General features: G+C 40.6%; 1 protein-coding gene across 1 annotated transcript; it reads left to right on the top strand.

Moving 5' to 3' along the window:
- The first annotated feature begins 4398 nt into the window (after positions 1-4398).
- Positions 4399-12184, top strand: LOC141790019 (GTPase IMAP family member 8-like). The gene is made up of 4 exons (XM_074669647.1): positions 4399-4417; positions 6673-7242; positions 9235-10434; positions 10725-12184. Exons 1-4 carry the CDS (start codon positions 4399-4401, stop codon positions 12182-12184), a joined length of 3249 nt encoding a protein of 1082 aa, XP_074525748.1.
- The last annotated feature ends 1457 nt before the right edge of the window (positions 12185-13641 follow it).

The following is a 13641-nucleotide window of genomic DNA, read 5'->3' as shown; positions in this document are numbered from 1 at the left end:
TATTCAGATTCCTGTCCATTTTGGATACACGCCACAATAGCAGTGCCATCGGAGTATTTTTGGATGTGGCAGGACTCAGAGTTGTATTTGAAGTCTGCAGTATAAAGTGTGAATACGAATGGAGCCAGAACAGTTCCTTGTGGAGCCCCAAAGCTAATAATGACCGTCCCAGAGACGCAGTTTCCCAACCTGACAAACTGTGGCCTCTCTGTGAGATAGTCTGTGATCCAGGAGACAAAGGATGGGTTCACTCCTATGTCTTTGAGCTTATCTCTCAGTATCATGGGCTGGATGGTGTTAAATGCACTTGAAAAATCAAAGAACATAATTCTTACATAGGTGCCAGGTTCTTTGAGATAGCACAGGGCACGATGGAGCAGGTGCACGGTGGAGCATTAAGTACAGGATCTTTTTTATCAGTGCCCTCGCCCAAAGGAAGAGGGCATTATTGTTCCTGATGTGCTTAAAATCTCAAAATTGGCACACACCTTGCAATCACCAAAAAATTCAATATGACACCAGACTTCACCCCCAACATCCCATGATTTGCTCTCTAGTGCCAACTAGGCACACTAAAACAGCCCTAGCAGCCAGGGGGAATGTTGTAGAGAGATCAAACAAATGTCAAAATGTTTGTCTCATTGAGACGTAAAAAAAAAGGTAAGGCAACGCAGCCCTATCTCAAACAGGAAGCCGGCAATTTGCCTTTCAAGTCAAGATTTCGCCACATTTTACCCTTTCTGCAAAAATGATCTCCTCTGAAACCATAAGTGGTATCGGCTTGAAATTCGCTCACATGACAGAATAGACCCTGCTCTACAAAAGTCCTTATGAAAGTTTTTATTTCGGGCCCGGTTTTTGATGTGGAGCCTTCAAAGTCGGCGAATCCCACAGAGGCCCTCTCAGCTCCCTCCATTAAAAAATACATAAGATTTCTCATTCCTGCCCACGCAGGCTGCCGTATTTGGGCCTCTAGACAAAAAGTAAAAGTTGTACAGCTTGAAAAACAACATAATTGGATTCCTGACAAAATTCCCCACAATAATACCAAATCTTTAAACAGATTTGGGTAAAACTGTGGCCTGTGTGAGGAGTTGCTTCCAAAGTTTTTGTGAAAAAATTTCACCCTTTACTCTGCTGCAGTTGATGATGTCACACACTGATTACGAGTTCCATGCAGCTGGTCATGTGACTCAGCAGAGGAAACAATACATGGTATCAACTGTTATAGCACTAAGAGGGCCAGGAAAGGATGAAATCGGCATGAGGAACAGGCTAGAGCCAGAGGAGGTAAAAAGAGGAAGCAGCTCTGACTGCAGTGTCAAGAAAACAAAACTAAGTGTCTAGAGTTTATTTATCAAGGAAATGTTCCAGCTACACTCAGTAAAACTGTGCATGTGTGTGCTAGTCACTTCACGGCCGACTGCTTTTCCAACTTTGGACAGTCCAACAGAGGGCTAGCCAATAGACTGGTCTTGAATCCAGGCACATTACCAACCATCCTCCAACAAACCTGGGACCCTGGAAATGTGAGTATTTTAAATGCTGTGTGCTGTGGAGCAGATGGAAGAGCTTTTCCTCAGTGTCCCCCCTGTCTCTGTGTTAGCTTCAGGATGATAACTTTAGCTGCAGTTAGCCTGTTGTTTTAGCCTGTAATGTTACGGTAAACCAGCTTCTCTGTTTTCTAAACATTGTGCACTCGGAGCTCATGGCGCCGCTCTCAGTGACGCTGAAGAGCGGGGTGGTATCAGCGGTGGCTCATTTACATGTGAAGGCCACGCCCACTAAATCAGAGCGTTCTGAACAGAGGGGCTATGAGAGCCTGGAAACAATGCTGCTGTGCTTGATTTATTGGCTTTTTGGACCAAAACATGTTACTACCATTTCATGAAGACATCAATGATCCATATTAAACTGCAGGAAAGGAGCAGAATATGGGAGCTTAAACGCATCAGAGGGAAACTGCAGCACCATAAACAACGTCTGCCAAATGTCACCTGAGGGTTCAAATCCTCAGGTTGGGATAAAATTTGGCATGTACAATAGTTTTCATGATCAACTTGCTAAAACCACAGTTTTTCTGTACAATTCCTTGCCTGCATCTTCATCAGAAAAACTAACCAACAAATCAGCGTGTTGGAGAAATCACAGGCACCATACCTAAAATCCTACTTTCTGATGTCAGTAAGATTTTAAAGTCAAACGCATTTCACTTCAAATGTCGATTATCCTGTGACAACAACACTAATATGAGTCAGCATGCTCGGCTGGAAACATGAACTTTCTGGTTTTGATGAAAATTTTAGGCCAGTTGACTGAAATATGAAGAATTACTTCAGTAGTTATTATGATCAGGCTCATTATTATTCAAAGTGGTTAAAGTCAGTGTTATAATTTAAAACTCCCTTGTATTAATCTTTGCTCTATCAAAACAAAATCTAAACTATTAAAATCTTCATTGTTTGAGTCAGCGGGAGTATTAAACTGTAGAAAACTAAAGCACTATTGATGTTAGATTTCAGCTGTTTCTCTGAAGTATTGTGTAAAAATAGATTCATGTGAACTTCAGCTGTTTGCGTTTGTGAGACACTATAACTGTTTGTTTTTTATTTGGTTTTATTTGTTTTACATTCATTATCCATTGATCTTTTTTTAAATGTGATTACCATATGTGTGTTCACTAAAACAACTGATTTTTTTTTTTTTTTGTCCACAAAGAGAGTTATAATTTTTTTTTCCTGGAGGTGAACTGGATAACAAAATGTTACAGTCAAAATTTTATTTTAGTTTTATTTTAATATTATTATTTATTAAATGTTTTATTTTTTTCCTGTCCGAGGTTATTTCCAAACAGAACAAAGAGCTGTTGTTTTTACCTATAACTTTATGACCACTTGTAAATGTGTTTATTTTTATATTGATCTTCTGTTACGTTATTTAAAAAAAAATTTGCTTGTTTTTTTTTTTTATTTTATTGTTCTCTTTCCCAGTGTAGGACAGAGACAATGTTTGCATGTAAGAATAAATAAATAAATAAATAAAATGCCTGGAAAATCCTCTCCATCTTCTCCAACACTGTGATTGTAAATACCAAAAAATGTTGGATTAAAGCTCATGTGAGGATTTTATCAGTGACCTTTGAATCGTTTCACTTTTATATATTTGCAGGTTCATAATCAAAGAATTTAAAAAGAGGTTTTCAGCACCTAAATAGGTTATTTTTTAATGATATTTCTGTGTGTTTGGTTGGGTCTGATTTAATAGTGAGAACATGAATCCACGACGCATCACAAACAGCTCACCCTGTGTTTTAGCTCGTGCTCTATCTCTCTCCTGTTTATCTTTCTTCTGCTCTTCTGTCCTTTTTCTGTCTGACAGTTAGGCTCCAGTGTCCACCATCACTACAAAATTAATCACAGAAATCGTTTTCAGCAGAGAAAAACACAGATCTCTCTTCTCTCTACTAAACTTTGTCAGCCGGTGTGGTGGCTAAGGGTTAATCCACAATCTAAGACTTTCTGTTGGTCTGTGTGACACGTCCTCTATACAGAATTTCAGTCTGCTAAACAGATACTCTTCAACTGAATCATGTTTCTATATTATGGTCTGCTCAGACTCAGAGTTTTTATTGAGACGTTTGAGTCCTGAGTTGTTCCTGCCTGTTTTAAAATGTGTCTGGGTGTTTTCATGAACGACACTTACAGTAAACATTTACGGTATGAGGAACAAATAACTCAGAGTCTCCTGAAGCCACACCTGAAAGCACCGTGGTAATTAACTGTGTCAAAAAGCTTTTCAACACACAATTAATCATGTGATCATGATGAGACATGCCAGGTTTTTGTTTTTGTTTTTTTTTCATCCTGACTTCCCTTTAATTATCTCTGTGTGCAGCAGCGGGTGAGTACAAGACTTTAAATAAAATTCATCTGTAACATAAATTCATAAATAAACATCTCATTATTTTACTGTATGGGTCTGACATTAAAGGTTAACTTGTGAATTTTTATAACTCAGATCTTTGTTGGTTGTTGGAAATTTAAAGCTTGTTTTATGACAGGAACAGATTTCAGCTCAAACTGATGTGCAGGTTGTAACTGTAACTGAGAGTCCAGTTAAAAAAAAAAAGGAAAGCTTCTCGTCACGTTTCATTTGATATCTAAGCTAATTTAGTTTAATGAGGTTTCCTTTAAGGAAGATTAAAAGAACAGGTTATCCCAGACAGTCCACACCCAGAGAGACGCCAAAACTGAAGAGGCAGTCAAAAGTTTAGAGACTGAGCCTGAGAGAGACGTGTTTCTTTCACTTCAGACTATGTTACTTATATTTATTTCTCTCTTTCTGTAGATCTGCTGCTTCAGTGCTGTTGAGTTTCCTGGGACGTCCAATAGAGGAACGATGACGACTGCAGGATCTGGTGAGTCTAGTTTGACTTTGTGTTTAAAGAGGGTTTTAAAGCTATGTGCTGGCTTTGGGCTTAAACTAAACAATTCTACCACTAATAAGTATAGAAAATTAGCTCCTCTTTTCTGATCGCATCGTCATAGATTTGAGAAATCATTGAACTCAATCTGTAAATCATTTTCAGTCAGTGCCTGGCTCCAGTCCAGGAGCATTTACAGTAAGCAAAAGGATGTAATTACAGGTTAATTAAGATGTTACAACTACTACTTCTAATAATAATAATAACAATAATAATAATAAAGATAACAATAATTAGAGGTGGGACTTGATTTAAAAATCAATTTAATTAATTATGCCATTTGTAATTAATTAATCGCATTTTAATCGCATCAATATTCAACATCAGAAGCAACACTTTTCAATTCAAACAGATTTTGGTAGAAGACTAACTCATTGAATATTCTCATACACAAGTTTAAACAACAAAATCCTGTTTATCTTGTTCAGAAGATGTTTTTTTTGAGGACACTACTTTCAAGTACATTCATCAGCCGTTATGTGGTAAATAGTGCTGTCAGGAGATAAAAAAAATAATTAAATTATTTACAGGATTCGTAATTAATTGATCTAATTAATCACATTTTAATGTTATATCTGCTTCAGGTCCCCACATACAGAATTTGAATTCTAAGGCATTACAAAATAATAGTGCATGACTAATGAGTGAATGAATGTATTCAAATGAATACACGAAAAAGAGAAGATTCGTAAATCCTTTTTTTTCCAACTGGACATTATTAATTACAATGTTAGTGTTCCCTGCTATTGACATTCGATTACTGTTTACTACGTCTATAGAAGTAAATTATATTTTTTAGTGGAGGGAGGCGGGGTCTGGTGGAGCTTGTCAATCAAAATCCTGCTCATAAACTACTGTGGGTGAGAGCGGTACCCTCTTTTGATGAGAGCTCAGCATGGATATGAGGAGAAATGTGAGATGACAGAGACACAGAGAGACGCTGCGAGTCAGAAAAGTTCAGGCAGCTCACGCTCCAACTGAGGATGTGTCACTGTAGCTCAGAGAGAAAGAGCGGCGCCATCGAAAAAGTTTGATTTGTCTGTTTTTTGGACCAAAATCAGGAAGAGAGACATAAAAGAAGAGAGTCCACTCTTTTTAAGTAACTTTGGTGTTTACATGGTCCTAGAAAAAAAGATTATTTGGGTCTTGAAAGATCATTCAAGATGCTCTGAAAATGGCTGGTAGCTAATGAGTTAATCTGGCGTTGATTTTTATAACACGTTAATGTGTGGTGTAATTAATTAATCTAATTAACGTGTTAAAGTCACAGCCCTAATAATAATAATGATAATAATCAACTGCCTCAACTGTATAAATTTAGCACTTTTCAAACAAGGTCTTGAGAAGTTCAGAAGTCGCCTCTTGGATCTATCAGCATAGTTGACTTCATGTATCATTCGCACTCTCATCAAAGCAAAAAAAAAAATAATACATATATATATATATATATATATATATATATATATATATATATATATATATATATATATATATTCCATTTAAAATTATAATTTAAAACTTCTTTTGGTACCATACAGTCCCATATGCGTCCTTTCATAGTTTTATGTATTCAGTATCTACAAAAGTATATAATAATAATAATAATAAAAATAATAATAATAATAATAATAATAAACAAACAAAAGTTGCATAAATAAATAAATAGAAAATCAAACAAATAAATAAATAAACAAATAAATAAATGTGTATAAGATGCATCAACACACCACTTTTTGACCATTGAACCAGTCCACTTAGGGTCTGACAGCACTCGTAACACGTTAGTGCCAGAGAGGTCAAACTAATGAAGCGTGTTGTAGTTAAATGATGTCCAGCAGAGGGCAGCAGAGAGCTGAAAATACTGAAGGCAAAAAGTTTAGTTTGACAAATTGTATCTATAATTTGAGTTAATCTAATTTGAAACGTCAACATTTTGGGATTTCTGAATAATTAAAAATCAAAAAGGTCACAGCTTTTAATCAGTCAATCCAGTTCAGGCTGAGTGTCCTCCTCCACCTTACACACACACAGGACAGCCTTGAGCTGTCACTGCAGCCAATAGCATCATGAACATTAGAAACTAGCATGTGGAAATTCTGTATGATGGATAGCTTTCTCATTCTAGAGGGCTATTCTTACATGTCTCTTGATCCAATGTTTTTTATGTTTAAACTCTGTTTGAATTTCAGATTTTGAGCTGAGGGTCGTTCTCCTTGGGAACAGCTGGACTCAAAGGACTGCAGTTGGGAACTTGCTCATGGGAGGGAATGTGTTCCCGGCAAATGAAGAACAAGATGTTCTGAGAGTCAAAGGACGATACACAAAGACAGATTTGATAGCTGTCACCAACACTCCAGACATGCTGCTTCCTAAAATCTCTGAAGATAAACTGAAAAGACTCTTACAGAAATGTGCTCGAATCACGGCTCCTGGACCTCAAGTGTTCCTGCTGGTTCTACAGCCTGAAGACTTCACAGAGGGACAGGGGTGGAGGCTCTGCAGGGTCCTTCAACACTTCGGCGTTCGATGGTTTGATCATTCTCTGGTTGTACTATCAACACCTGCAGGGGGCCCAGATGTCAAAGGAAGTTACATAAACAATCCATACTTACAAGACATCGTTAGAATGTGTGGAAACAGACACTTACAGCAGGAAAACCTTAAACTTCAAGAGCTGATGGCAAGACTGGATCAGATTGTGAGAGACAACAACAGACAGCACCTCATCTTTGATTGGGTAAAGGATGCAACAACATCTGGTAAGCACTCTGACATGCAATTGATAATATATTGTTGTCTCTAGTTACTTTTTAAAATTTGAACTTAAACAGAATTTTACAGTTTTGCAAATCCCTTAGGTCTACGTGTCATTGACAATTGTGCAAAGGCAATATGGAATACTTAAACTAATAATTTCACTGTTAAGAAATTTCATATGCTCCAATGTTACTTAGACATCTTGGTTCATTATTCATGGACAACAACACGTGGTTAACTCATATTCTTGAATTTGCATACTGTGCCCCCTGGCTACAGACTAAGACTTCTATAGACTCAGAATGCTATGGACTAAGGGCAGGGTCACACCGGCCATCTGTACCATGCCACACCAGGCACACTTCAACCCTTAAGTCCAGTTTGTTTGATCAGTGTGACCGCAAGTGTACCGTGCTTCTGTCTTTTCTGTAAACAATGGTGGGGTGGTTGGAGGGCTGTGTTGCACCAAAACGACTTAACATAAGCCAACAAGATGCTTAAGTTGTTGCTATGTTGCTGTTTTCTCCACTGTGCTGACTCCGATGAGACCCTGCTTCTTGTAAACACATGCTTTGCAATGATGTAGGCGGACCATAGATTTGCCTTGCCTGGTTTTTATAGGAGTAGTAGACCGTGGGCTGTACTGACCAGTAAGAGTACGGCACTGCAGTCCTAACACTGCTTTGGAGTCAGACTGCTAAAGGCTTAGACTGCTATAGCATGATTTGTATTCCTTTCAGTCTCCATCTGTAGCAGCTCTGTGTGCTCCGGTTCATACAGGTATCCTTTTGGTTCCAAAGTGAATGAAACTTCATCGTCGCTGTCATAGTCACTCATTTTGAATTTCCTACACTGCCTCACAATCCTTAGAGTACAAACAAAAGAATTACGATACTTGATCAAACTAACATGAGGCCAAAACCAGCGCTCGAAGCATAGCTTGTTTACATTCCCTACAGCTGGAAGGAGGAGGGGGGACGGAGCGCACTAGCGCTGCGCGGAAGGACACATGAGTTAGTTAGGTCCAGATAAATGTTTATATTTCCGAAGACTTAATGCACTTAAAAAATATTTTATGTATCGTACTCTTAAACTGTGGTATTACTTTTTGATTTGAGTTCTTGTAGGCAGAGAAAATAGCCTTTGAATTTGGTACCGTCTCTCCCTGTTAGCGTCTATTTCCTCGTCACCATTGATTAAAGTTTGTGTCTTACTGAGGGAGAGAAGACAACTTTCTACTGTATCTAATGTCCTTAGTGGTCACATAGAGCTCATACAACCCCACTTCAAAAAAACTGAACTATCCCTTTAACCAGATTTAAGGCAAACTCATGGCCCCCTACGTCACCATGAGTCTCATCAGTCTACACAATAGAAATCACACACAACACTGCTTCAACTTTGGTGATTTTTCGGCTTATGGCCGAAATTGAGAGCATTGAAAGCACCTCAGTCCAAGTTGTTTTGGTCAAACACAGCCCTCGAACACGCCTTCCATTGTTGAAAATTATTGTGGAAGCAAGCAAATGCTGCAATTCTGCTTGCTCACGCATGAAGTGTACCGTGCCTAAGCACACCTCTCGGAAGCCAAACAGAGGAGTGAACTGTTTTACACATTTTTATAAAAAAAAAAAGAAAAGAAAAACGTGTTCTTTCTTTACTTGATTTGTTGACTTTGCACAGTTTTCATGTGTTTTTTGTTACTTTTTTCATTATCTTCTGACCACCAAGTCATCATTTTATCAGTATTTACCCAGTACTCCCATGTCTTTCAACAATTTTACAGGTTTTACAACGAGCATGGAAACGAGCACTTTATGTAAGTAATGTATGTCAGAAACAGCTGTCTTGCATGAGATTTTAATATTGAGCAATGTACTTAGGTATGTGTTCTTCAGTCACTAGCTGGACACAGAAAAAGCATATAATTTCTGAATGTTTCAGTGAAGTTTGAAAAATCAGTCACAATGAAAGCTCTTATTTCTGTATTCCAGATCATGATCTCAGGATTGTGCTGTTTGGGAAGAGTGATGAAAAAAAAACGACACTAAGAAACTTCATCCTTGGGCAAAAGGAGTTTCATGCACCGAAAGGCTTTGCTAACAAACAGTGGGAAGATGCAAGTGGAGGGTGGAGAGGGAAACGATGTAAAGTAGTGAAAGCTCCAGAGATGTTCAATCTGTCAGTGGAAACAGTGAAAACAGAGATGGTTCGCTGTGTGAGTCTTTGTCCTCCAGGACCAAATGTTCTGCTGCTGTTAGTGAAACCGTCTGAGTTCACTGAAGAGAACAGACAAACACTGAAGATCATCCTCAGTCTGTTTGGTCAAGATGCTTTCAAACACTCAGTGGTCATCCAGACACATGAAGACGGTCAACCAGACGACTCTTTTAGACGACTACTCAGAGACTGTGGAGGACGACTCTACAGCATGTCTGAAGATAACCACGGGTCATTGATGTCAAAGATCGAGAGCATGGAGCCTGTAAAGAAGGGAACTTTCCTCACGTTCAACAAGGATCCTGTAAGACCACAGTCTGAGGACATGAAACCAGCTCTAAACCTGGTCCTGTGTGGGAGCAGAGGATCAGGGAAGACTTCAGCAGCAGAGGCCATTTTAGGTCAGACAGGTCTTCATTCAGCCTCCAGCTCATCAGAGTGTGTTCAACATCAGGGAGAGGTGTGTGGACGTTGGGTTTCTCTGGTGGAGCTTCCTGCTCTGTGTGGAAAACCTCTGGAGACAGTGATGGAGGAATCACTCAGGTGTGTCTCCCTCTGTGACCCTGAGGGTGTCCATGCCTTCATCCTGGTCCTCCCTGTGGGTCCTCTCACTGATAGAGACAAGGGAGAGTTAAAGATCATCCAGGAAACCTTCAGCTCACAAGTCAATGACTTCATCACCATTCTGTTCACTACGACGTCAGAGTTCACTGCTTTAGCCGGTGTTAACTTTGTCAAAGGGACAAGAGACGTCCAGGGGCTTCGTCAGAGCTGTGGAGATCGAGCTTTTGTTCTCAACGTCAAGAATCAGCAGCAGATCCCAGAGCTGTTCAGCAGTTTAGTACAAAATACTCCTGGATCTGACAGCAGACCACTCAGTTACACAACAGAAACATTTGCTCGTGTCCAGATAGACAAAGTCAACACACTACAGGCAGAGCTCAAGGACCTGACATCAAAAAGAACAACCAGATGTGAGTATTTATGGTTTCTTTTGAAAATCTAATCTCCTTGAATAATTTTCTGAAGTAATTTGAAACAGCTTTTCAAACAATGTCCCGCAAGAAGGAGTTTTGTTGTTTGAATACATGTTTAACTGGGATTGGTCTTCTGGGGGAGGAGGACTGAATGAGTCCTTGGTACTGATCCATCTATCCATCCAGCTTTGATACGTTAAAACTAAGCTCAACACAAGACTTTTCTGCCTTAAGAAAGGATGAGTGCTGTACTGTATACTATAACACTGAACCTTCTTATTTCACAGGTGTTGATGTGAAGCAGAGCTTAGAGTGTCTCAGGATTGTGCTGATCGGGAAAACCGGCAGTGGGAAGAGCTCTTCAGGAAACACCATTCTGGGAAGAAAGGAGTTCAAAGCTGAGGCTTGCCAAATGTCAGTCACCAAACACTGTCAGAAAGTAGACGGAGAAGTGGACGGTCGTCGTGTCTCTGTGGTCGACACTCCTGGTCTGTTCGACTCGTCTTTTTCGCATGAAGAGGTTCAAAAAGAGACGACAGAATGCTTCAGACTTCTGGCTCCAGGACCACACGTCCTCCTGCTGGTGTTGAAGATTGGAAGATTCACTCCTGAGGAAAAGGAGACGTTAGGACTGATCAAGAAATTCTTTGGGCCGGGTGCTGAAAAGTTCACCATTGTTCTTTTCACTGAAGGGGAAAAAATTCAAGACGAGAACATGTCCGTGAAGGAATACGTTGAAAAAAAATGTACAACATCGTTCAGGAAACTGATCTCTGACTGTGGAGGAAGGTACCACGTGTTCAATAACTACGACAGAGAAAACAGAACCCAGGTCAGTGAGCTGATAGCACAGATCGACACAATGGTGAAGAGAAACGGAGGAAGCTGCTTCACCAATGAGATGCTGCAAGGGACTGAAACTGTGAAAAATGAAGACAGAGAGGGACTACTAAAGGAAAAGGAAGAGGAAATGAGGAAAGAGAGGGAGGAACTTCAGAGAAAACATCAGGAAGAAATGAAAGAAATGGAGGAAAAGTTTGAAAAATACAAAGCAGAAAGTGAAAAGCAGATGAAGATACGAGAGAAAATGCATTTAGAAAAGCAGGTAAGCATCTACATAGAAAGGGAAGAGAGAATGAAAGAACAGAAAAGAAGAGAAGAAGAAGACTGGAGGAGGAAACAACAAGAGGAACACCAGAGAGTGGAGCGGGAACAGAAATCTGCACATTTGGAAAAACAGGCAGAAATGCAGGACAGAGAAAGACTCATACAACAAATTAAAACACAGAATGCGGAATGGGAAAGGCAGAAGGAGGAGTGGTGGGAGGACAGGTTTCGAGAAAATGAACAGATAAGGTATGAGGAGCAAACCAAACTGCAAAAGCTGCAAGGAGAAATCGACAATCTGAAGAAAACACACGAAGAGGAAGCCAAAAAGAAAGCTAAAGAGGAGGAAAGGTACAAAAAACGAATAAAAAACAAAGATACGGAATATGAAGACTTCAAAGCCCAAGCGGCCAGCAACGAGGAAAAAATGAAGAAAGAACATCTAGCTGAACTGTACGCTGCTGTGAAATGTGCCACTAAGAGGAAAGGAAGAGTCGGCTCATTGCTGAGAGCACACAAAAAAGAAAACAAAGCCAACGCAGGAAAAGGGGATCTACAAGACGCCCATGAAAAAGAAATGGCTGACCTTGTTCACAAACTCCTGGCTGAAGTGGACACTTCAAAGTGTAAGATTTTATGACAGATCATTCATGAAGTCACAGAGACACCAGCAGATGTGCAACCTTTTTTCTGTAATTATTTAGCTTCAAAGACTAAAGCCCCATTTCCACCAAGCTGTTTAGTTCGGTTCGTATTTTACAGCTTTTTCACCGACTAACCCTGGGACAGATCCCCAAATAACTGAGACAAGCCGTCCCACTTTTTGGGACCCTTCCATAGGAGTGCCAGACCAAGTCCCAGGAATCAGCTATCTGCATCTGCCTTACACGCCGCCTACCAGGAGGGGGCACAGTTAGCTGTGAAAATGCAAACAGGACCAGACCTAACCGAGCCAACCAGACCAAACCAGACTGCTTGGTGGAGACCAGGCTAAAGGTCTTTCAGGATGAGATCCTGTCAGTCCTTTGGCCCTTTGCAGTGGACTATACTGTAATGCCTACCATGGCCACAACAATATGGCTGCTTGGCCTTACATTCTTTCTGAATGACCTTTAAGTACAAAAATAGTTTTTCCTATAAGTTACAATTATAACAATAGCAACTCAAGTTTATAAAGCACCCATCAAAAAAACCCTAAGGGGGTACAGGGGCTGACAAAAGAGGGGATTAAACCAACTAATAGGAAAAAGTTGCAAAGAAAAGGTACGTTACAAGGGCTGTAAAAATTTTCAGGATCTGGGCGCTTCAGGCTTCAAGAGGGACAGCGTTAGAGAGTAGGGACCGCCACACTGAAGACTCGGTCCTCAGGCTAAAACGGGGTAAGGAGAGGAGACCTAGGTCAGAAGACTGCAAGTTCTGGGATAGAGTGTGCTGGAGGAGGTCAGACAGGGGCGAGGGCACGAAGGGATTTGTAGGTGATGAGGAGTTTCCAGGTGATGTCAGAGGACATAGAAAAGAGTTGGGGTGATGTGCTGCCAGGGCTTGATGTGAGTGAGAATGGTAGCAGGTGAGTTGGGTACAGACTAGAGCCCGTCCAGAGCATTACTAGGTGCCCTGAATGGGACCCCGTCAGGTCACTGACTCTGGGAGACCAGGGGATGGATCAGTGCCTTCGAGGCAACAACCATGAGCTCAGTCTTCTTCCTGTTGAGATGGACTAGCTTGATTGTCATAAAGGTTTTTATGGCTTGGGGGCACTTGACACAGAGACTTGGGGGGGGGGGGGGGGGGGGGGGGGCTAGTTGGATGGTGAAGTGTTGAGATAGAGCTGAGTGTCATCAGCGTATCAGCAGACCGTAGTGACATAGGATCTGACCAGGGGGGAGCATGTAGATGGTGAGGAGTAGGGGACCAAGAACAGAGCTTTGGTGGACACCTTGGTTGACTGCGGCCAGGAGGAAGGTCAAGGTTGCGGGCCCTGCAAGTTGTGCCAAAGTTCCTGGACCTCCGGAAATTACTACTCCCAGGACTAAGTTTTTACCCTAGTTCAGGCACAGCTTTAGACACCAGTGGCAAGAAGATTGCACGAGTTTTTCG

The sequence above is a fragment of the Halichoeres trimaculatus genome, unplaced genomic scaffold (assembly GCF_033239565.1).
Source record: "Halichoeres trimaculatus isolate MK-OKI-2021-1 unplaced genomic scaffold, fHalTri1.1 fHalTri1_scaffold_5, whole genome shotgun sequence".
Lineage (NCBI taxonomy): Eukaryota > Metazoa > Chordata > Actinopteri > Labriformes > Labridae > Halichoeres > Halichoeres trimaculatus.
The sequence above is the reverse complement of the archived record's forward strand: the minus strand, read 5'-3'. Positions and strand labels throughout refer to the sequence as shown.